General features: G+C 42.9%; 1 protein-coding gene across 1 annotated transcript in view; it reads right to left on the bottom strand.

Moving 5' to 3' along the window:
• Positions 1-6,208: 6,208 nt before the first annotated feature.
• The window catches only part of CLASP2 (cytoplasmic linker associated protein 2), a gene marked incomplete at its 5' end in the record, with an annotated part of 25,438 nt that continues 5,969 nt past the window's right edge, over positions 6,209-25,677 (bottom strand). The window contains 12 exons of the mRNA XM_010135560.1: positions 6,209-6,566; positions 7,607-7,723; positions 8,084-8,290; positions 9,007-9,135; positions 9,909-10,102; positions 12,364-12,592; positions 13,283-13,436; positions 14,215-14,321; positions 14,735-14,878; positions 18,195-18,338; positions 22,632-22,710; positions 22,868-23,031. Coding sequence (XP_010133862.1) covers positions 6,480-6,566; positions 7,607-7,723; positions 8,084-8,290; positions 9,007-9,135; positions 9,909-10,102; positions 12,364-12,592; positions 13,283-13,436; positions 14,215-14,321; positions 14,735-14,878; positions 18,195-18,338; positions 22,632-22,710; positions 22,868-23,031 — 1,755 coding nt within the window. The remainder of the gene's footprint in view (positions 6,567-7,606; positions 7,724-8,083; positions 8,291-9,006; positions 9,136-9,908; positions 10,103-12,363; positions 12,593-13,282; positions 13,437-14,214; positions 14,322-14,734; positions 14,879-18,194; positions 18,339-22,631; positions 22,711-22,867; positions 23,032-25,677) is intronic.

Genomic DNA, 25,677 nt, shown 5'->3' with positions numbered 1-25,677 from the left:
CACCAGCCACCGCACACAAAGAGCAATGGCCCAAACCACAGCAGGGGAGTTGTGGGAGGGAGGAGGAACCCCACAGGTGACACTGGCCAGAGGAGCAGAGCGGCACTGCGGACCGAGCAGTCCCAAGGGATCCTCCGCTCCCAGGAGGGCTGCCGTCACCCCGGGGATCCACGTAACGGGGCTGTGGGTAACTGCACCCTCCGCAGAGGCACCCTCGGGGCCGATCCCAGGGGCCGCAGCGAGCGCTGCTGCATTTTTGTAGTAATTGAACTAACTGGATTTCAGTCACTAGAAGGAGAGTTTGCTTCCTGCTCTGTACCCAGTCTGCTCCATCCACTGGCGAGGTGTAACGTAAGGAGTTCAAGCGGCTTTAAGGCACCTTCCCCCATCCCAAAGTCCCTTTTGACAGGCGCCGATTGGTGACTGCCGTTTTGACGGGTTTTTGGTGCAGTCTGTGAGGGAAGACGCGGGGGTTTACCCAGGGTGCTCTGGATGTGGACAGCGAGGCACGCGTGGCCTCCTTCTCTGACTGCAGCCCCCTCTGCCGTGAGCTGGCCAAGGTTTGACTCCCCCCACCGCAGCAGCAGGCTGTACCAAGGCACAGGAGCACGGCAGCACGTGATGCCCGTGGGGACGCGTCCCCCACAGCACAGGACCACGGGGACGCTTCCCACAGCTGGATTGTCCCAGAATGAAGGGAGATGCTGGTTCAGGTGAGCAGAGGAGGGTGAGAGGAGGATGGCCACCCTGAGCCCGGGTTTAAGGACCTGCTGCCCAAGTCCAAGGTGCGATGGGGACCCCTCATGGCACGTGAACGATGTCATTATGTCCAGAGAGCGCGGCCACAAGAGCTGCTGCCACAAACCCCATCCCACTCCTGAAGGTGGAAGAGAAGCAAAGTCTTGGGGACTTCCACCCAGCGAGCTGCGGAAGAGGATAATTTGCTTTGTTTTTCCCTCCAAGGGTTGACAAGACGGTTCTCCCTCACAGCAGCTTCCAGTGACTCGCGTGGCAAGTCCTGCACAGAACCCCTAGGGAAGGTGTTGCTACTCACACTGAAATTAAACACTACAACAATCAGCGTTACGGTTCTTCGCTCTCTCACAGCCTGTTTTGACCCGTCTTTGCTGCAAGCACTCAAGAACTGAGTTTTCTAACACCAGGGTAAGCATCGCAGGGTCTGTTTCACTCCGGTATTTTGCCTCCCGAAGCACTGTGCGCTCCCCACGCCCCTGCCAGCCGCCCTTGGCTCACCTCTAGACGCCAAGGTATGTGCTCACACAGCCTGGCAAGTTTGGGGACAAATACAGGGAGTGTTTTACCTCGTCCTGTTGGTTGTGGAGGGGCTAGTTCTGTTTCTTGCTTTAGGACCTGCCAGGTGAGTACTGAAGCAGGTGCCTGCGGAGGAGCGCTGTATACACTAACAACAAGGTGTTAGTTATTTAAACACCTCTCGCTCTCAGGCTTGTGCGTGGCGTGCAGAGGCCAGGCTGCGATTTGCAGTGGGGAGGCTGCTCTGCTAGGGGGTGGATCTGCGCTGAAGTGCTTCAGCATAAGGTGCCTGGAAACTGTAACCGTTGGCTCGTTCCATGAGCAGGATCCAGGACCACGAGGTCTCTAAGGCATCGCTCAGTTGGCTGATGGTTTTCCAGGGATGAGACCCCCCGCTTCGATCTCTGATTGCCCCTCTGAGAACTGCCACAGACAACCTCCAACACTAGGGCTGGAACTGGCGATATTCACAGGATCCCACCTTGGCTCCTTGTTTTTAGCAAGTACAAATAATTCTACAGACAACAACGTGGCCACTGCTGTCATCTGACAGATCAGAAATTCTCTACATAAACCACAACCACCTACACTGACATTTAGCGTCGTGGTGTAGCCACATCAGTTTAAGTTGTGCTGAAAGGACAAAAAAATAACAGGCCAGAACTTACTCTTAGACCAGATTAGAGACCTTTTACTCTTGTAGACTGTGACAGCGACATTTCAAGTGTATTATTTCAGATCAGCAGACTGGGAGCGTCTGTCTACTGCACAACTGACACCTGCCTGTCTGTTTTCCCTGGTGTTTCTCTTCCTTGGACGGGCAGGCTCTGCCCTTGGGTCTCGCCTGACCCACCGTTAGCAGACCTGACCCTGGCACTGATTCTAGTGTGAGTGCACAGAGGCCCAACCACCTGCGTGGGTGGACAACAGCATCACCGGGGAGACGAACACACTAAAAAGGAAAACCTGACAAACTCTGATGCCCACGATAAACTGTGGTTTCCTCCCTACCTACTGCCGATGGTACCGAGTCGGGGTGTCCAACAGTGACACGCAGGTACGGTGCTTTCTCCACTGAAGAAGGGTATTTCCCACGCCTCACTGTCCAGCATTGTTTTCAGTCTTACTCCCTCAAAATGTGCTCCGTGAGGATCACCTGTAGCTGCCTAAAATACATCAGGAGTTACAGGGTTTCATGTTTCACAGAAATCATCGGTATTCATCAAACCTGCTGGCAAAACACCGTGCTCAGGCTCCTCAGAGTTACTGTTCACCAGCAATTTAACTGTGATTCTGCCCCTGCAGAAACCCCCTACCAGCAGGGAACATGCTGGTAAACCAGCCGATTATCCTCCAAAGCTGTCAGCAAACGAAGAAACCTCTTGGACTGGGCTAAGCCACGACCAGCTGAACTCTTCTGGCTGTCCTACCACAGGGAGTAACCGCAGAATTCACCACATTTACTCCTCGGGGTGATTTTCTCTCGTTCAAAGGGACAGTGTCACATACAGCATCTGAATTCTTTTGCTGAGAGTGAAAGTGTGAGAGTGCAGGGCGGCTCTTTGTGAATTCACTCAAAGCTTCAGAGAAGCTCCTGAGAGTCTGGAAGTGTTTCCAAATACGGATGCCCAATTTTTTGCTCTGGGATCACAAACAATAAACACACCTCACCCTGTTCCAACCTTTATCTTCAAAAACAAACACACGCCCCAGCTCCGGAAAACTTCCACCAGCAGTTTTCCTTTCAGTTCACCTTTACTACCCCAACCTCATCACCAACACTTGAGCTGAACATCACGTGATACTCAAAATTCTTTACAGCAAACGACATCCAAGGCACACACTCCCTGTCCTGACTCCTCATGGAGATTCCTTCCCTCCTTCCTCTCTTTTGAAGCCCAAGCCCTACCCTGAAGGATTCTGTCTGGGTATTCAAGCGACTGCAGTGACCTCTCTTTACAGACCATCAGCGAGAACATCAGGAAACCCTTTCTGAAAGGAGAGCAACTGAGAGTTCTCCTCATTTTCCCCAGATTTCTATGCCAGTCCATCAGAGAAACCACTTCCAGCAGGAACACGAGGCATGATCAACAGTTGCTCCGTTTTAACGGAGCTAATGTCCGTTCATGATACAGGAAAGGAGGCAAAAAGCAACGCACTGGCTGCAGTGGAAATGATTTTGTTGCAAACTCCTACATTCTGATAGCTCCACGTAATTAATATAACCAGATTCTCTCTGCCTCAGCAGCCCCACCTGTGCTGGAAACAGAACTAGTCAGTTTGTAAAATATTTACATCTATTTAAATGTATTAAATTTAAATCTATTTTAAATCTATTGCATTTAGATTTTTAATACATGGGATAACCATGCTTAGGACATTTAAAGACAGCTTAGAAACAAAACTGATGGACAAATGTTGTGCAAGTATCTTCTTCCCCCTACCTGGGGCAAAATTTGCCAGTCATATAGGGCATAAATAGCATTTTTCTTATCAACTTTTGTTTACCCCTTAAAAATAGGTTCCGAGTATGTTCGTTTCTGTAATTTATTTCAGTGTGAAACATCATCTTCGAATAATCCTTTGAAAATAACTATTACCTGCAGAAAGAACAGGAACAACATACGGGACTGTAAAGCTTAGAATTTGTATGATTTTTTTTAAAGTGGCCTTTTGTATAACCAAAGTGTAAACTACAAGACTGTAGACCGAAAAACACTTCTGAAACATTAAAAAAAGCCCCAAAGCAAACCATGTGTAATGTACAACTGAAGCTGCAAGCACAAACCCTTCCTGGGAGGACGCGGGGTGTTCAGAGAGGGTCTGTTCCCCTCCACAGAGCACACCCACAGCCCCAGCCTGTCCCCAAACACCACGGCAGATTCAGTAACAAGAGCACGTAAAGAAACGTCACTTGGACACAGAAAACATGAAGGTTAAGATTTTTTTTTTTAACCAACGTTGTTTCAATCACATTTCTAATTTTTCTTAGTCCATGTGATCAAATGAAACAGGAAACCAGGGTGTGTACATGGCTAGCTTTAAAGTCATGTTATGTACATTTTATTGCCAGTATATGCACAATGGTAAGCAGAGAACTATAAATACACAATGGAATTAAACAGTAGAAAACAACGAGGATGTTACACGCAACGAAGGAAAGAAAGAGGAGATAGTATTTTCTCGATGCAGCTGCTAAAAGGGGCTAGTGACGAGTTATGACAGTCTTGGGTTTAACTCTTTACATATATTTCTACAACTTCTCCTCCAAATAAACCTTTTTTTTTTTTGCTCCTGTAACAACCACACCTTAGCTCTTTCTCTTGCCTTCACTTCAAACCGAAGTGAAAACACCTTCCCTGTAACTACAAGCGTCTGACTTCATTTTGACTGGGTTTTGCTTTTCGGGGTTCCTAGCAAGTGAAGCATGGAAGGAGTTTCTTATGAGATTTGGCTGCGATGTTGAAGAGTAAGAGTTTTGAATACACACTGAGTGATAATTCGGAAAAATCAAACAACCCAAAAAACCAAAAACCAGGAAGGTTTTCTGTAGATAGTTCTTCCACTGGGTGCTATATGCAGCAGCTCAGTCAAAAATTAGTCACCCTGAAGAGGTAGAGAGAATTTTAGCCTCGCACAGATCATCATCCTTGGCACCGCTATTTTCTCTCTTATCAGGATACACTTCTACAACTAGACAACATCACAAAGGGAAAAAAAGTCATGGGAAAAAAAAAGTTCCACCACTGCTGGGAAAGGCAGTGTTTCGTCCCAGTTCCCAGTTCATCGGCTTGCTGCTCAGAGCCAAAACCAACCAAACCAAAAAAAAAAATAAAAGGAAAAAAGATAAAGACAACATTTAGGGGCACATTTACTCATCTTTGCTCTCTTTCCATTATCGAGTTCATAAATACAAAGAACCAGTATTCACAATAAACTAACTCTTCTTCAAAAATGGAAAAACAAACCCTGGAAACATTTCCACACCTTAATCCAGATGGGTCTGGAGGATGCTATTCAAGGACACCATGCAAATCATTTGGTACAGCTTTCCCAACTCATCCAAAATATATATATTCTTTCTTAAATTAAAAGGTGGCAAGATCCATAGCATTTGTGACACTCCCCCTCCCTCCCCAGCTTGATTCAGTGCAGAAAACCTCGGTGCTTTGCGGAAGGTAACGAATGAGCCATTTTCTGCACTGTTGTCATAAAATCCCATGTGAGTTACAAGACAAGACTACTTGTTCCAGCAATTAGGTTGAGAGGAAACATTCTAGTGATAAAGATAAATACATACTGAGCATGCTTGGGCAGAGCACTCCATTCTGAAGCATCCTGCTTGAAGAACGAAAGGTGACAAGGATGGTTCACGTCCATCAAGTGACCATTAACTCTGCTGCTGAAGAGCAGCCTGCCACACTATCACCAGGTCGGCAACGCTCCCCGAAAGGGCTGTCTCCCCACCGCAGCAGGTACTGGGTGTACAGCCCTCTGCTGCGCACACGGAGTTCTTATTTATGCAACAAACATACAACCAATGAACAATATCATTCTGCAGAACTGGATGGATCCAGCTTTTTTTATAGGCTTATTTCTCAATCTCCAGAATATCCCAAACAAGCTGTAAAGAAGATGATGAACCACCACCAGCAGCACCACAGTGAGCGAGTCTCACTGCAGCTCAGACCAGTTCAGCCTTGTTTCACATCATGTCTTGTTTCTAGCAAAGGACAGGATACTCCAACAAAATAGCAATTAAAAAAAGTAACGTTATCTGCGGCTGAGTAAAAGCAACAGAGTTTATATTTTAACTTCTGAGGCTTAAAGCATACCTTTTCCATTAGCATTAAAAAAATGGGGATTTTAATACAGTAACACTGGCAGGGGTTAATGGGAAGACACAGAGGATCGCGAATGGGGTAACTGATGGGTTAGATTACTTTTAGATTTTATTCTGCTTCGATCAACTGATGTTAATACTGTTTTTCCTTGGATTTGGAGTAATTCTATTGCAACAGTCACATGCAGGCTGAGGACAGCCATTGGTTAAAGAAAAAAAAAAAAAAAACCAAAACAAAACCCAACAACAGAAAGGGGAAAAAACCCAAGAAAAAAGTTCCAGAAGTTGTATGTAAGAATCTTCCTTTCACCGAAGAGGGCCTTGCCCTGGCTTTAGGAGACCTGGTTAATTCTCGTCAGCTTCCTTAGCTTTGTCCAGACAGATCTGCCGTCGTATCCCCCGGTCCAGAGCCTGTTTGTGCACGTTTGATGTAAAGGTTCAGTAATTTCATCTGCAAATTTAAGGCAGAAATTCACTTTTAGTATCTGCAAACTGTACAGAGTACAGGGGTGGTACAACAAAGGAGACATTAAACCATCTTCTTTTCCCCAAAAGTAAAATTACATTTCACACGGCTGATTCAAAGGTAACAGAGCCAACATCAAACACAGCAAAATTTGTCACAGGGAAAACCACTTGTGCTTCTTTAAGGATGTGAAGAAGAGACTGAGCTCAGGTAGCTGGATTAAGAGCTGGAATATTTTCCTCAAATTACAGCGCTGTTCTAAATAAGGTAGGATTTTGGTTTTTAAGTTAAACATTGATGTTTTAAGCCTCTAGATAGAGCTGTTGATGCTGGTACTTACTGAAGCTTCCACGACTGTCTAGAATCACATTCAACACAATCACTGCCAGGGAGTTATTTTTTAAGTGTAACTGTCTAATCAAAAATAGACAAAACAGTCCTGTTTTATTCCCGAGGACAGAGATTCACACTTCACATACAGCTCTCTGCATGTAAAAAACTGTCTGAAATACGTCACTAAAATCATAAACATCCCGAACCAAAAAGGACCGCAGACTGATCACTATTATTTCAAGGTACAGGCACTGAAAGGACTGATGAAAGCAACATAACAAGGAGGGAGGGTAACTACAACTGCTGTAACATCTACATACTACATTTACTGCTTTCCAGTCGGCACCTGCGGGAAAATCAAGACAAGAAACACTGCTAAGAAAAGCCACGCCAAGCACAGCCCTTATTGCTGCTACCGGGGATACAACCGGTAACTAAACCCACCTGACGGCAGCAAGAAACACAGTTCAGTATTTGCCGGAATGCTGGAGTCGTACCCTTGCAGGAGACCCAACGGTTTTCAGTTCTGAGCATTTTATGACCAAGTGATCTCAATCCCCAGAGGGTTTCAGCAGCCCCGCTGCTCTCATTCAAGTACAAACTTCTACAAAAATGTCTGGCAATTGCAACCAAAATGCGAAGCAAACATGCAGTAACGACCCGAGATTTCTGAGAAGGGATCTTTTACTTACTTTACTGCCAGTGAGTTGACTGAGATGTGGTTTTAGTTCATCGCCAATTACTGCATGAATGGCTACGAGGCAGAAAACACATGCCTTTCGAACGCTGCTCTCTGAATTATCATAACCCTAGAAAGCAATAAAATTAACGTTAATACTGTATCAGTTAATGATTAAACGCCTCAGAAGCTATTTACTTGTTTACTACAATAAACACATTGAAGCCTACAGTAAGGTAATGCTAGTGCAGCCCACGGAGCACGCCAGCACAAACCCAAACACACAAAGACAAGGCATACACTTAAAGCAGCTGCTCATTTGTCACCATCAACGATCATTTTCCAGACTGAAATTAAACCCCACACTACCCTGTGGGTAAATCCTGTGAAATCCTCCACGAGAGCCAAGTGATATTATTTTTAAAAACTCTTTGCGATTCTTACATACAGTAGTTCTGGGGTTTTTTTCCCCCCTTGGTTCTCTCCTCACCTGTATTAGACCTGGGACAATCTCTGGTAAAAGCTGAGTAAGGGTTTCTTTAGATACTCTTTCTATGACTTTTGTCTGCATTTTGATTGCAGCCAGATTAATGGGGTAATCTGCAGTTTGGATAATTGGACAAAGGACTTTGATGCACTGATCTGGGCTAATGGAAGTGGCCAGCATGGAAGCAGCTTCTTCAGCAGATCTCACCACCTATTGAAGGAATAAGGAAAAGACATGGAAAAATGATTTACAGGAAACTGTCACTTGGTCTGTTATCTGGCAGTAATGAGCATAAAAACCTCCTACAATATCGCAGAAATACGTGAATGAAGAGCCCTCTGAAAATCTGTCTACGATGACATGCCTGGATTGCTACTTGTAGAAGTCAATCAGCTGTTCTTCCTCCCCTCCGAGTTGGAAAGAAATGATGACAAGAGTACTTCAAGCCCGAAGAATACGCAGAACAAAACACTGTCATATCTACAGGATATGAAACGACTCCAGAGGGTGCAGAGCTGGCTAAAAATGGAAAGGGTTGACAATTCCTTGCCACATTCAGTCCCATCCCTCCACCAAGAACCTTAATGAAATCCAAAAGCTCGTTGCAGAGCACCAGGACACCTATATCTGGCTTAAGATGTCATACCAGGGAGTAACTCCCTTCAGTTACTCCCTTCAGATCTGTAACACCACATCATTGGTTGCTATGTCCTCTTGGACAAGGCAGCTGTTCTCAGAGCTGATATTAAGCCTTTGAGGGCTTGTAGAACTGCAGTTAGTTTTTTTTCTTGTGTACCTGCATTAACAAATAGCATCTGAACGCTTCATCATCGACAAATTACTTCCTCTGTAAGATTAGACCAATTTCTCACGCATTTTTTCAGATACCTCTTTGACATAACCTCAAAGAACCACCAGTTACCAACCTCCTTATGAGGATCCTTATGTGCTTCTAATGTCTTCATGATCGTGAGCTCTGCGTAGTTCTTAAACCTGGCTGGCTGGTTTCTGAGAATTTCTCGCAGAACTTTTAATGCCAACGCTCTAATTGCGTGCTGCAGATTTAACATGGGAATCAGTGAGTTGTGTGCCTCGATATGGACAAACATTCTAACACTTGTTCAGTAGCTGGAAGAGGCTTTGATAACAGGAAAATACCGGATTGTGTTTTACACATATAAACACTAGGTTCATACTGTAAATAAATAAAGCTAGAATAAAATCCTTCAGTTTCTCAATCTCTCTCTCTGCAGGTAATTCAGGTGGCTTATCATAAAGATGTTGCTACCCTCATGGAGTTATCTACGCTTCCCAGAAGTTAAGTGGCAAACAGTGTTACTCTTCGCAAGCGCTGATAAAACCTTTATCATCACACTAGGCAAATACATCTTCGAAAATTTTTCAATAAATTATTTTCATTTAAATCAAACCCAAGGATTGGTTCTGATCTCAAAAACACAGCCCTTCGAGAGAACAATTCCTTAGAACTTGGTCTTTTCTTTAATACAAGCATTACTGTATTTTAGAAACGTACTGTTAAATGCTTTGATATTGTAGATTCGGCTATTCCCAGATAAGCTTTGAGCCCCTGTGGAAAAGGTTTCATTTAATCTATCATGAGGGAACCAACAACCAAGAATACTTGAGAAGGGAAGTATCAGCAATGCCCTTTTCACCATCAGGGCATTCAGACTTGGTGACAATTTTGTATCTCCACAGTCTTGTGTTTTTCAGGACTGACCAGAATTTGTGCCCTTCCTACAACCCACACCAATCTCAAAGATACTGAAAATAAACCATGTGCTTAACTGGATTAATCTCAATTTACCTCTTTATCTCCAAGTGTTTCAAGCAGCAACAGCAGGATTGTTTTGAAGTGCTCATCCCACACCCCAAAAGACTCTTCCTGAGTTAACTTCATGAGCTCGTACAGGGCAGCTTTTCTTTCCTCAACTCTCTCGTTATGGTTTGATAACTCTTTCAGTAACTCTGCAACCAGATCGGAATGGTCCATGGCTGGCTCTGTCAGAAGGAAACACACACACACGCAGTTCTCAGATCACCCACAAGAAATACTAGCGCCTGCTGTACGACCAAAGGGTATTGTCCAGGCTGGCTGGCTTTCTAGCCTGATTTTATTTTTTCCTTCCTGCAAACAGTCAAGAAACTTAACGATGGCCTTAATGAAAATTAAATACCAAGTTGTTGCCTTTATTCCATCAGCAAGACCCGTTCAGCCTTTGTGAGAAGCACACAGCTTCCATCTTGCACCGAGCCTTCTGGATAAATTAACAGAAACACACTTTTTTTTTTTCCTGGAAAAAGGCATAAAATGCAAGTGTTCCTGCATTGCACCTTCCCTAAAACGACCCTGTTTATTAACCCCAAAAATATATTCTCCATAACAACTCTACCAGGTCGTATCTGAGGAACCCCCGCCCTTGAACATCTTACATTGCTGCATTCACTATGGTATCTTACAAATGCTGCACAGAGAGACGAGTGGAAGCTGAATACCACGAGTATCTTAAAATCACACATCAGCTACCCTGAAAGTCACACTGGTTTTGAACCCACCGCTCCTGTTTGCATTCTGTTCTGCATGAATAATCAGGAGCACGGGCACCTGAGAGCAGGAATTGTTTTCTCCTGCCTCTGTAACGCCCGCTTTGCACGCTGCCTAAAAGGATAACCAATGTTCGCCTAAAGGACAGACAAACTGCAGCAGGCGAGTTATTAATTAGTACAGATGAGCAGAAGTGAGATCATTGCTTTCATTAACAAAACTATTACACTTGTTCTACCACACATTGAGGATTACAGCCACAGAAAAGCCTATTTGGGGGAACGCAGATTGACACATGATTAGCCAAACTATCCATACCTGTTTGAATACAGTTATTTTCACCGTGGAATTATCAGCAGCAGAAGCCTTAGATGCAGAATACTGGTGACAGCACTGTATGAGCAGCCGAGGTTTTCCTGCCTAGCCCTGTATTTCCACAGGGAAATAGGACAGGAGAGGACAGCTGGGAGTCCAGTAAAAACAGGACTGTGTCATGAACTCTGCAGTTTCTGAAAATTAAAATCTAATGTCCAACCAGCTCTTTAGGGTTGTGCCTGGTCCTGCAGCAAGGACAAGCTGCTAACTGGAGGGGGATGCTTCACTCCACCAGTCACGAGTTTTGGCAAAACCAGAACACGCTGGCGCAGCGCCCAGTGCATTTGCTTTAATACAATATCCAGAAATACGTTGTCAGAAGGTGTAAAGAGGCTTATCCCAGTAATACAGAATCTCAACCTCAAAATGGCTCTGTCTGATGGCAAAAGTATTTCATTACTGATATTCACATGCCATGAGTGGCTTTGCCCTCAGTCTTTTCCAGAAGATAGTAATTGGCCATAGGCCTCTCCACTAAAGAGAAAAGCTCCTTACTTGGATTTGGTTTTAGTTTCATGAAAACTTAAAGCCAACTTAAATAAAGCTGCATAAAACACCCCATGGCTAAACAGCTTTGTTTTTCAACAGTTTTGATAACACACCTTTGCTGTACGACAGAAGCAAAAGTCAGAAGGGGTAAGTTCATTTGTCCCTCGCTATCAGGAAACTTGTTTACTTAAAACCTGATTTCAATCTATAACTGACCATGAACTATCTACAACAAGGAGCAACAGACTGTGAAAACTGTGTATTACTTTAAAATAATGACAGCAGTGATCCTTTGGAACCTGCCCAAACTATACTGAAGAATATTAAGAAGAAGCTCTAGAAGCCAACGAGAGAACAGTCCAAGCTCCTAGATTTACATGGCCCAAACAAACCGCCCAGCTGGTAAAAGCTGGTTTGTTTTGGTTTCAAAGAATGTTTAGTCAATAGAGAATGCCAATGTCATGTTTCTAATACAAATATATTACTAACAAAATACTTCATCTTTCACCTACTTCCCAAGCTGGTTTGATCCAGTTTTACTTTTTTGCTGTAAGTAATTTTTTCCCCCTCCTCCTTTAAATTTCTATCAAAACACAATTTGGTAAGTAAATTCATATTGACAATACTGCTGCAGGGTGTGCTGTCAGTGTACGATACACCAGGTAATCCAACAGTGTCACTCTAAAGCATTACTAACAAATAACCTACTTCGAAAGACAAGACCTGTAAAATCCTCTCCAAGAAGCACCCCTGGTGATATACATATTTTGCTACTAATCAGTTCAGAAGCTGAACTAAGAGCTGAAAAATCTCACCATTTTTCCTCCAACAGAGAACGCACGCTGAAGCTTACCGTCGGGAAATTGCTCTGCATCATCATCGAACATGGCCTCTTTCAAAGCAGATTTGTTAAACGAGCTGATCCCATCGGAATAATTGTAAGGGTTATAATCTCGCGAACGCGGCGACGAGTGGGGAGGCATTGTGTTGAGTAATGAGGTTTTGTTATCCAGCGCTGTCCGGCCCGTATCGCTCCCGCCGCTCCCTGCTCGCAGCTCGACCATTCCAGAAGCACTGCAAATCTGCAGGCAAAGACACATCGCTCAGGCGCAGGAAATACCCACTCCCACGTTTCAGTTAACGACAGCACGAACTCAGCCAGGGAGCAAAAACTTACAAATCTCAAAAAGTTTACAGATTTCAAACGAGCCTTCACGTAAGAAGTGTGAGAAACGGTTCCCTAAACTTGGATTTCCTCAAAAAAAGAGGGGAAGCGTACATAGTCCAAGACCACCCATGACGTAGGAGCAGCTGGCAGTATTTTATCTCCACAGTTTGATGCCAAGTAATTAAAAACATGTTTAAGCACCTAGGTATTTGGAAAACTCAACAAATCTGACAGCTGAAGCTCCACACAAACAGTTTAAAGCGCTGAGAACGCCACCGGTTTTGCATGGAACAGAACAAAACCTTTGGAAACACATATAAAAGGGGCAGACCTCTCAAGAGCTGAACTCCAGCTGCTCTTCCGGATGAACTGTTTTTAAACTGCCGACATTTTAAATAAACAGACAGCTCGTGCTCCTTAGAATTAGCACTCGCACGTGCAAAGCGCGGTTCAAGGCAAGGAACGTATTTTTGTAAGGCTCTGAGGTAACTGAGGAGAAACATCCCATCCGAGAAGACGCAGAGCTAAAGCTACTGAAGAAGAGGCTCTGCCTCTGTAGCCAATCAGCCACTGGCTTGGTTTGCTGCTGAGTTCAAATACTCACCGAATCACCATCATCTTTTTTGGAATCTCGTTTCACAGGCTCGTTCATATCTTCCTGACTACGAAAACTGAAATTCTGAATGGCTTCAGTGACTCCGCGAAGAGAGCTGTAAATATCTTCAGAATTCATATTTTCAGTGTCATAGTCAAATGCACTGCGGGTCACGGAGAAGAACAGAGGAATTAGGATGGGTTTATTTTGTGACTATTGTTAAGTAACGTTAGCATGGAACTACACAGGTGCAAGGAATATTAATGAAATTCTTAATTTTTTTCTTGAAACCCATGAAGGAAGAAAGCTGGCTCTCGACATGACTGAAGTGTGTTAATGGGACGTCTCAGTACCTGCGCTGCCACAGGCCGAGAACGCGCTGTGAGTAACCAGCTAAGGCAAGGCTGCATTCTGTAGCAGCATCTGCCTGAAGAGCCAAACTCCCTCTGCTCTGTTCCATGAATATGAAACAACCAGGATTATTACACTGCTCTCTCTTTCTGAGAAAAGTTCCAGCGTGAGGAGGAATGATGAAACTCCGCAAGTGTCACAGTAAGCTGATCGCTAAAAGCAAAACTGAAGTCCACTTTGCCGGCAACATTGGTGCCACAAAATTAAAGGCCGGAACATTTACGAACTACTACTTTCTTCATCTCCTCAGCACTAAGTCTGGTGTGATGACCCAGCTGACCTACTCCAGCACTTGTAAGAGATGGACACTTCTGTTCCTTCTCTTGCTGACCCATTTGCAATCCGAGGTGCACAGCCCTTCCCACCTCAGGTCAGCCCTGGCACATGTCGCACCCTTCAGGGAGGCTCAGCAGTTCACTGAACGCAGAGGGAGGGAGATTATTTTTCCTCGTCTGTCGCTTTGTGCGAAATTCTCTCTGTATTTTCACTGCTGGGGTTACAATTTTGGGTAAGGAAGCCCTAGATGTTACCTTGGTGACAAAGTGTTCTGTGATGTGTTGGTTGGGGAAGTGAGAGGACTTGACCAGCTGGCTGGGGAGCGTGGAGTAGGTCTTGTTAAAGGACTTCCCATGGATCCCTGGAGGAGGAGAAGCAAGAAAACACTTTTAACTTATTATTGTACTTATTTTTTTAGTTATCAGAAACACTGAAGAGCTTCTATTTAATTTTTTGGATCAGCTAACCAACTACTAATGGCTTCAATTAGGTAACATTTTGAAATGTGTAAACTAAAAATAAACTACTCTTAAAAAGCACACTCAAACTTCAGACACTTGAAAGCAACATAGACATTGAAGTGTCATTCTCTGGAGGAAAAAGAAAAGGCATTCCACAGAGTGGTACCTGCTACTAAGATGGAATTCTACATAGAGTTTGGGTTGCCTCGCCTCCTCTACCAACCTTCCTGCTCTCAAAAATACCTCTTCTGAAATGGACTTACATTGAGAACACCAGAAACTTCAGAAAGAATTGAGAGAGGGGTGCAAGTACCTGACCACTGTTGCCTGTGTTCCGGAGATGATTATGGAGCAGCTTTGTGGCTCCATCCTGAAATGTTTTTGGTAAAGCACCCAACAGCATTGTAAACTCTGGAGTGTTGAGTTCGAAAAGGGAAATCAGCACTGACTGTGCAGCCTAGAAGAAAAAAAAAAAACCACAGACTGAAGACAAAGTTTCCCAACAGCAGATGCTATAGTGAGCGGCAATCACAAAATGTGACTCAAGTCTTGATCAAGCTTGAATGAAGATGTTAATAGGGGTGAACAAAAGTGATTTGGATTTTCCGGTAAACTGGAAATGCAGATATTGGTAAATCCAGGCTCATGACAACAAGCTTACACTCTGCACAGTCATTTTAGTTCTGAGAAACACGCTCCTCAGGCCTCCCCCAGCCCCAGCCCCCTCCTTATTGGGGAAAAAAAGAAAGTCCTGAAGGAATTTGCAAAATGGCTTTTAAAGCAAACAAAACAACAAATATCCTAATTTGGAATGAGACAGGCTTGATTTTGAGACACGAAGCGACATCGTAAGTTCCAGAGTGGTTGAGTTCCCTCTAGGAAAGGCATGTTGACTGCACGCCTTAGTGATGTTTGCACAGTCTGATGAATGCTCCCCGGACAGTCTAACAACCCTGTCGACCTACACGAACCCCGGCAGCGAAGGGCTAGAGCTTAAGTTCTCCAGAACGGTTTAACAGTTCCTCTTAGTACGGCACTCTGATTCGAAGATTGAGCAAGTATGTCCAGTTTATACAGCTCACCATCACGGGCTGCCAGGCACTGGAGAGAACCAGTGCCTCACGCTACACAGAGTGATAGGCACCTTGCCTAAGCAGCAATATACTTCAAGCAAGTAGTTTAGAAAATTCTTTTAGTCATTTATGTCCCTCCTTTTGCTTCCAGAGCAATGAACTGTAGCATTTTTTAATTAAAAGTGGAAAGCCGAGGTATGAGCACACATACCAGCCCCCATGTCGGTATTAAGTTTAATGACAACAATACTAGCACGTTGGATCGCCACAAACTGTCTCTGCACACTCGTGACTGGCTGTTTTCTTGAACTTTTATTCCCTTCTCCCTCTGAGTCTTCCCCTCAAGTGAATACCCTGAATGCCCTCTACAATCTGTCTTCAATGTTTCTCTTTTCCTCCTTATTTCTTTTAACGGAAATTGACACAAAACAAAACCAAAGCAAATCCAGCAACTGCGCAAGGGCCTGGGAACGACCACGCTCCTGTTCTGTCCTGTAACTCGTGTCTGTCCGCCTAAGCTGCCGATGAAATAACACAACAGACAGGCCAGGGTAGCACCAGGGAAGAAACAAGATACTGTCAAAAACGAAGCTCAACCTGAAGCATCAAAACTGGTACTGACTCACAGGGGATTTTCACCTATGCAATTATCTGTTTTCTTCCCCTCTTTCTTGAAGAAGAAAAAAAAAAAGGCATTTTACAGCAGATTTTTATTCCCAGCATAAGATCTCTCTCTTGAGATTTAAGTCCACTCATCACAGATTTAAAAGCCTGCAATAAGGATTAGAAATATTTCTTTGGTTTTGATTTGTTCTTGAAAGATCTCTCAGAAGACTCTCATTCTTATCTACAACTCCAGAAGAATTTGAATCTTAGAAGATATCTAAGTTCTGAAACACAGAATTTTACCTTCCTGAAAGAAGCCATTGAACTGCACTAACAGTGCCCAACTTCAGACTAATAAAATAAAAAGGATTTTTTGTAATACTTGGTACTGGAAATGCTTTTACCACCATCAATTACACCAAAGTACACTTGGCAAAAAACTTTTAATCTTTAAAAAAACATATTAAATGCTATGAATTTATGAGAATAAATACAAAGAAAAAGGTTGTGATAGCAGGCTGTGAAGCCTGTTAAGGGGACGAAACATTTTATACCATCAAAACGAGTCTTGGAGCTGCTATCCGGTGAAATTTTATTTGCAAGAGTTATTAAAGGCTTTTGACGGTGTTTTGGAAAGAAAAAGGAAAATGAGAAAGCTTCATTGAACCAGGTGTTCCAGATGATTAAACCCATTGGTAATTCTTTCCATGATTCAGTTACTTATTGACATAAAAATGCTTATTAGAGATATGAACCATCAGATAAGTCAGCTTGCCACGTGTCTCAGTACTAAAACTTGACTGATTTAGAAGATAGTGCTGCTTCAATTCCCCTCCTGTTTTATGGTCTGAGATATGTCACTAGAGCACGGTACGAGGCAAGAAAACTCCACGGATACAATCTATTATGGCCTTCTCCTACTCAGGAGGTTATGTAAGAAGTGAAAGACAAAAGCATTATCTCCAACAGAAACTCCCCTATGGTTTTTATTACAAACTTTCCAGAAATCAAGAAGTTGTGGAAGCTCTTTTTATTTTTGTTCTTTTTAACTCTGTGAGCCAGCTCCCACTATTTTATCTCAACTGTCGCCCTCCTAAAGAAAGGCAGTTTTGGTACTATTTCCAGAAATGACAAAGCGGCCAAAACTCAGACTGAATTGGACACAGCAAAGGAAATCCAAACAAATGGACTGTTGCACCTCTTCAAACTGCAGAAGTACACAGGGACAACGAGCAGAGAGTTAGTTCTCTGTGCCAAAGATGCCTGCGCTTACAGGCCATAAAGTAAGTATGTTTGTTCAGCATTTAGAAAGCACTGGCGTGCTGATACCGGCAGCTAAGAGCACCGCTGGTGACAGCCAGAACAACAAACCGCAAACAAAATTCACAGATTTTTCCTTTCTGTAATGGCAAGAACTATGTGGAAACCCTTTCCCAACGCTTTGGTACATTTCTCATGGCTACTCTGAATCCCTGGTATATCTACGGAGCTCACAAATACTAATTTTCACTTTACAGCAGTGATGTGGAAAGGGGAGTTTTGCACTGGAACTGCAGCATTTCAAGAACAAACCTTTGATACTACCTTATTGAAGCACAAATCTTCTTTTGCCTAACGCTCAAGAGTTACTTATCTTTTGTCAGACAAAGGATTTGAGAATACAGCAGAGACTGAACCATGTTTGCTGCAAACTCACCACTCCTGTTATGAATGTGTTCGCAGTATCAGGGGGTGGGCTCTGAAGTGGTATTAAAACTGTACAGAAAATGCCCACTGGAGAGATTTCAATACCAGGTAATGCTTGAAATGAAGTTATTCCTTGCATTAACAGAGATAATCTGAATGCACGAACACACACAAAAGTACAACCCCAGTGGATAGTTTCAAGACGTGTTCATTAAAAAATTTTTTGTCTGACACGTGTAATTTTTGCCCAAGTTTTGCTTTGTCACTTCCGATGCTTTATACAGCAGAGTTAAGTGTGTTTGCTGGTAAGTTTGGTTTTAGAGAAAAACTGTATTTTTTCTTTAGGCAAGAACTACCAGCTTCCCGAATTTGCCAGGATACCCAGAAGGTACTGCAGTTCCAACACACCTTCCTAACATCGGAGCTTTTCGGTTCCGTGGTCCAGGTGATGATTCGAGACACTGCCAACCGAGTCTCGCTTGAATTGACAAAGTCTCCTGGATCCATCTGTTGCGCCAGAGTCTCTATGTATTTCAGGATCGCGACTTTGACCTGTGAAGAGAAACAAGAGTCAGGAGGACAGTAAAAAATGGGGTGCTGCTCACAGGGTAGAGTGCTCACTCCCTAAAACAAAGAGGATTTTTTTTCCTCCAGTTAAACTAAACATTGTTTCAGCGTTGATATAAAACTGTTTACAACAAATCAATTTACAAGCGGATATACCATTTTAAGACAGGAGTTATTCCACAGAAATTCAAATAGTAATACAAATCTTAGGTTTCACTGGTAGCAACTGAAAGATACACAAATCACTGCCTGTACAACAGCTTATATTTAACAAAGAGAGAACCAAACTACTCAGAGTATTTAAGAATAATGAGGATTATAAAGAATTATTCAGAATTTAGAGCTTTTTTCAGGTAATACTACAAGATATATAATAACAATGGTTCACCTGATGAACCAATAATCAGTTCCTACTATGTAGCTGGCACTCAGCATTCTTTTATAAAACACCAGAGCTGAGCAGTCACTGTCTCTGGGGATAAGCCACATGAATCTTCCCACTAAATACTAAAAATATATGGAACAGAATTTCTACAGAAGACTTAGAAGGGGTCGCATCCATTCTTTCCACATAAGAACGACAGAATTGTCTAGGCTGCAAAAGACCCTGAAAATTACTGAGTGCAACTGTTAAGAATTTCTTTCCTTTGCAGATGTTTGGGAGAGAGAGACGTGGGTTTTCCAGGACAAAAGCGCTGCTTTCCGCCCTCATTCACCCGAGCACCGTTCTCCCTCTCCACAAACTCCCTCTACTTATGCACAATCTCTGCTTCTCACAGCCCAGACTGCAGTGTCTCTCTAGTTTCTGCAAAATCACACCACCGCACAGCTTTACCTGTACTACGCCTGCATCTCCCTCGAACACTTACCTCCTCAACTCCTGCTGCCCCACAGGTCTGTCAACAAGAGAGGTGAGCACTCAGGCCATCTTAGCTGCTTTTCTTTCCACTAATAATTATAACGACCCAGAAATACCTCTGAGGAGGGAGACGTCCATCATAACCAGAAAGGAAGAGTTCTGCGTGTACTTCTAATAGTTCATGTCTCAGTAAAACCACCCTGAGCAAAGCTATTTAGGAATTTCCCTTGGCCCTGAAAACTTGCAAGCTGTTAAGAGCTCCAGGTACGGCAAGTGACACAGCCCATAGCGACAGCTGATATATGTCCATTAATAAGCAATACTTCATCTTCACAGCAGCTGATACAGCTCCACTTCTCCGAAGTTACACCACAAGCCACAACTGGAGGTATTGATCTCACGCAGATCAATATCAACAAATGCAGTCAAACCCCACAATTCGCTGGATTCTTTCCAAGGAAAAAACCCACCAACATCTCCACAATAAAAACCCTTGGGCTACATGGTTTTCCAAATGCGAAGTAATCATTAAAATTTCTAATTACCACGTGAAAACATTATGACAGCATGTTGCACTATTCACAATCTAAATATTTATAATACCACACCTTAAAATAAAATGACTGAAAAACTGTAACATGCAGAACATCCAGAGGCATTTCTCTCAGAAAAAAAACCACTCTGGAATGCTCTGAGAGCACAGTACTATTTAGTGTTAAAACTACTCCCAGAGAGTACTTCTGATCTACCTTTGTCACTGCTTCAGTATGTGTACAGAGCTCAGATTTAGGAATTCAAGGTCTAACAGAGTCCTCTTCAACCCCCTATTTAATCTCTCCGAGAGAAGAGACACACCATTTCTGACTGCAATGGAAGTGGCTGCAGGAATTCTTACACTGAATATTTGCTGTCAATCTGCAACCACCGATAGGAAGTTGTTTAACGCTGTCTTGACTCCCTTTGTGCTCTTGTAGGGAGAATTCACTGTACTTTTGCTGGACTACAAACACTGAGTCATTATTCCTGTACCACACAAACAGGCATTCTGCCTACCAGCAGCACTGCTGCAGTGAGCTGGAATACAGACGAAGCCACAATGAGCACTATTACTCTCAGAAAAGAAGATCACACATAAAGGAACTGAAGGGCTTCATAAACATCTTTCACAGCTAATGAAATAAGTCCTGGCACAAAAATACATGCAGCTTCCTCCACAGATTCAGGAAATACTGTAAGGGTGTAAATTTTTTTCCTGTCCTACGAAACAAATGTGAGATTTCCATTTGCTGCACTAGGGTGAGACAAAAGAAACATTTCATGAAACAGGAAAGGGGGGGGCGGGGCGGGGGGGAAGAGGAGAGAGGAATGTAGAGAAGCTGCTTTACTTCAGCCAGAAAAAGGTCCGTATCTTACCATGTTCTCCTGGGACGTGAGGACTCTGCTCTGCCTTACTTGGACTGAATACAATTAGTCACATAAAGTGACTTTCCAGATAAAAATAATCTTCTGATCAACTGCAAAAACCTCTGTCACCAAATCAGTATTTTCAAAGGAAAGAAGGGCTCAGGAACTCATAACGAGCTTTGGCCACAACGCTAAAATCCCTGAGTGTGAGCCATTTGATATTCAACCAGGAACTAAGACGGAAGCGATGATTTGAAGTGTATTTCAAGACAAGACCCATCCTTTGGGAAGTGTATGTTGTGCACCTGTGAAAATAAGCTTCGCATGCTACATCCCATCTAGAAAACTTCACTCCTACGCCCACCCATCCGTTTGACCAAAACAGATACAAGCATCCGGCACCTCTGAACCACGTTTCAGCACCTTAGCACACCCACATGTAGAATTACAGCTGAAGATAGACAGACGCAGCACAACACGCTGTGCTGGCTCCTGCCACAGAACAGATTCCTGATCCACCATCCCTCCCCCTATCAGACCAAGGATGCCGAAAATCCTCCCTCTGACTGTTCCTGTCACATTCCAAACCAACAGTTTTTCTTCTAAGGAGGTAGGTTGTACCGATGTCCAGATTTCACAAGTCTCTCTCAAGTGCTAGAAATTCTTCTCGGAATGCCTTCCCAGTAAGTGTTTCACGTTTTTTAACTCCCTCTAGGTCACATACTGAATATTCTTGAATTTAGCCTCAACTCAGCCTAGTGAGAGTCCAAATCTACGCCCTCAGCTTGGAAACATGATTGCTGTGTGTTGACCAGCTATACTACTGTCTGGTAAAGAAGAACACCTCAACCATCGAATTCACCTTCTGGCGGAGGGAAACCAAGGAAAACAAACCCAAGCCCAACCTGTTCCAAGGATGTATTTAAACACCAAACTGATTTGTCACTACCTCGTTTGCCATCTTCAATAAATGACAGCAGTCCCTGTTGAACACAGCTTTATGAAGCAACACTGGTCAATGTATCACAACTGTCCTCAAAAGCTTAAAAATGAAAATTTTACTGTATTGTAGACAAAAAAAAGCATATTCATGTGACTGCAGGTTCAACATAACTTGGGAAAAGTCATGTTCTTGTGCAGCATCAAACTCGACAAATATTTCGTGCAGGGTTGAGCAGAAAATGCCAGTTATCATATGCTTGTTATTTCCCCATTTGCATTGCTTGAAAATCTTTGGATTTGACGCATTTATGCTAAAATCAACTCCCTTTGGAACTGTACACACATTAGAGCACACATTTTTACTTAAGGTCTATGGATTATAGATTCTGAAGTTAAAATGTGTGTGATTCTAAGGCTACACACAGCTTTCTGAAAAGGAAGCGTACCATGAAGGGAGCCGATTTTTCATAGTAACTGAAGTTCATATTAAATTAAAGAAATATCAAATTAATTCACGACCTATCAGGCTGGACACAGGAATTATATATATATATGAACTAGGAAAAAAAACACGACTGGGAAATCACAAACATAAAATTAGGAAAGACTTGATAGAGTGAGTTTGCATAACCAGCTCGATGTTAGGCGGCCACAGTTTTGTTGCTCGTTTTTACCGTAGTGTGTTTTTATTAGATCTCTTGCAGCAAACATTCTCATACCAATGTCACATTTAAAACTGAGCATCTGCATGCTTAAAAGTTTCTCGCAAAGGTTAGTAGCAGCATACGGATGCATTCAAATAAAAATTATTGGAAACACTGTAAGAATTTGACATAGGGTTAAGAATAAAGACAATAATTCAGACAAAAACCTTTGAGCTCCAAAAAGAGCGAAGCTGGTCCTGTAGTGCTGGCTTGACTGTCTGAAAGTTTACAAAAACAAAATCCACTAATTGAAAACCTGGTTGTGTTTGGATTTTAAAACAAAACAAGCAATCCAAATTCTAACATTAATACAAGGAAATGTCTGTCAATGAAGATTTCGTTTTGCACTGAAAGCCTGAAAATTCTTACCTTCAGGCTCGGTGTTTGGGTCTGGTCAACAGTAAATCTCATTAAAATACTGAACTGAAGGTCATTTGGAAAAGATTCCCTGTAAAACAAACACATCAAACTGTTGTTTCACAATCTGCTATTAGCTCTGCGCAGTTCAAGAATCTCATAGGACACTATATAAGAACAAATGACCTTGGAAGAGTGTGGATTATTCTTATTTATTTGATTTTAACTATGTTTTAAGGGTTCATTACCTTGTGACATCAAGTGCCTTCTGAACTTTTGCTTGTACAGACCCAAGCAAATCGGCACCCATTTTTTTCAGCAGCTGTGTCAGCAGTACAAACAGCCAGTCCTGCAGGTCTTCTTTATGGACCTGGATGAAGTCCACCAGCGTCTCCAGGAACATACTGAACACCTAAAAGGCAGAAGAAGATGGAAAGAGGGTAGGATGGGGCAAAAGAGGAAACGACACTGACGTATGCTGAACTTACAAACAAAGAAGAAAGCAGTAAGGGGATCAGAGGCAGAGAAGGCAGTGTTTGGCAGCCAAGCAGGAAAAAAAAAAAGAAAAAGAGAAATCTGTCTTGCTTTTTCATTGGCTTTTGATCCAAGAGTACATTGGAAATGTTAGCCGACTTCTGTAAAAGTTTTAGGTATTCCATGCAGTTTCGTCAAGAAAAGAAATGCTTACTGTGATGGCTGGCGCAACCTCAATTTTCTCAGTAAAACTTCATCTTTTCCCTTTTCAAGCTTTATCATTAAGTTGATTTGACAAACTCCTCGAAAACTACAAAACCACTTTGTTCTCTAAACCCAAAAAAGGCTGCTCTGATTCTTCAAGAGAATATTCACTGTAAGTATGTGCATTACTAAATACTACAAAATCGTGAAAGCTGACCTGTTGCTTTCCATAAAATCTTTGTGGAGCAGAACAAGATCCTCCTGCCACTGCAGGTTTCCAAACACAAAATGAGTCATCAGAAGAGGTGGGGGAAAAACAGAAAGCAACAAACTATGACACATTTCAGACTGGCAGGTGTTTAAAACACAGAAGTACTTTTGTCGTCCCTAAAAGATGTTATCCATTGTGCTCTTTTCAACAAATAACGTGGAATATGATAAATACAAATAATGTTGAAAAGACATTCAGTTAAAAATGTGGTATACTGTATTCAGAGTAACCTCAGCACTCGGACGAGGAAGAAGGGCTTTTAGGAGGGAAGGGGTAGAGCTGGGCATGACAAATAGGGAACTTTGTTTAAACCGTCTGTTGGGTATCTCACTAATTTCATGGTTTTTTCAGGACTTGTGGTGAAATCAGGATGTATCTGCTCTATACCAGTGTGGTCCACAGGTTCCCCATTTCTCTGACAAGGAAAATGAGTGTTTGGGCTGCAGCTGCCGCCATCACAACTGACACGTGCTTCAGCACCGGCACATAGCTCGTATCGCTGTGGTGCAGAGGGCTGGAAAGATGCTGATTCTTGAGTACTTAAGACATGGTACAAGGCTGGAAAGAGCTGCTGCAGAGGAAGGGCTGGAAGCCCACAACCTCCTGCTTGTCACAGGGCCCAATTCTGTCAGTGAGAGCAGATGATCCCAAACTGTGATCGTACCTCACACAGCTGCAGAAACCAGTCCATGGAAGTGAGCTGTCTTCCACAGCGCTGGTCAAGCGTGGAGGAGTTGGTGCATGCTGCTGCATGCCTTCACTGCTGAGGAAATTAGATCTCTTCATGCTGATAAGCAAGCCAGGGCTGACCAAATTCACCATAAAGTGAAAAAATCCAGGCAGGCATCTTTAATACAAGTGCCTCACAATTTATGTTAGCATTAAAAAATAAATTCGGACTCTTCTTGCCAAGAAAGGTTGGACCAGGTGATCCCTGAGGGCTCTTCCAACCTGGATTCTATGTGTCTTTCAGGATCTAATAGAGACCAGGGAGAATCTTTTAGCAGACACCTTCAAGACCAAAAAGCTGCGTTAGAAACAAAACAAGACCCACTTGACGAAGTCTATCTGGATGAGCTACCTGAACTGCCCTTTAGGGGCAAAATACACTGAAAATTGTAACTAAAATGAAATTGCTAACTCCCCTGCTATTTGTCTAGCTTTGTGCTCAAAATCCGAGACTTAAAAACTACCCTCCCAGTAGTGGGATGAAGAAATCTTCATGCTTGGGATTGGAATGTCTTCTGTATTCAGCCGAACTGAAACAACGAACCACTTTGTGGATACACAAGCAGCAAACGTAGGCAAAACCAACCCAAAAGGTATTTTCTGTATCGTAATGTGATGATTTCACAGCCCTAAAATAAGGGGAAAATATACTGGACGTAGGCAAACAAGCAAAAAAATTCTGGCGCTAGGAAGATTACACTGGAGGCCTTACAACTGTATTTAAAACCCTTCAAATTGAACTACACAGCTCAGCGGTATTTAAAAACCGTACCTGTTTCTCTGAGCTTGCAGGCACTGACACACACGTCTCTGTCATTAAAAAGTAGAAGCTGAACGCGGCAGTTACAACCCCTAATGTGATGGAGTAATGTGGACTTGGGACACTTGAAACGTGGAGTGGTTTCAGTTGAAATCATGAAGCGAATCATGAGTCACTATGGCAAAAGCACTCGACAGATCCTGCGCCAACGTTTTCGCCGTTAAAATACACCTAAGCGAGGACTCAGTTTTGTTTCCAAGCTTTGTTTCATTTTAGGTTTACCACAGTGAATGAAACTCAAACCAGTTGAGTCATTTTGTTGTATTTTAAAAAGTATGAATCATCCCATTTTGTCTTAGGTTAAATCACAAAGAATTTAAGGTGGCTCTAAGAGCAGTTAAGGTAAAGGATGAATTTGGAATGGAAAATGGAACTCAACTACCTATATGCTCAACAAAAATGTGGGCACTGCGATTTTGGCTGTTTCCATTTTTATGACGTAAATTAAGATTCTGAACTCGAGCACCTACAGTTGAAGCTTTTAATAATTTGAGAGTGGAAAAAATAAACAGATAAGAAAATAATTATAAGTGATCTACCTTTAACCGATTTTTTTCAGA

The sequence above is a fragment of the Buceros rhinoceros genome, unplaced genomic scaffold, assembly GCF_000710305.1.
Source record: "Buceros rhinoceros silvestris isolate BGI_N320 unplaced genomic scaffold, ASM71030v1 scaffold19604, whole genome shotgun sequence".
NCBI lineage: Eukaryota > Metazoa > Chordata > Aves > Bucerotiformes > Bucerotidae > Buceros > Buceros rhinoceros.
This window is presented reverse-complemented; position numbering and strand designations above follow the sequence as displayed.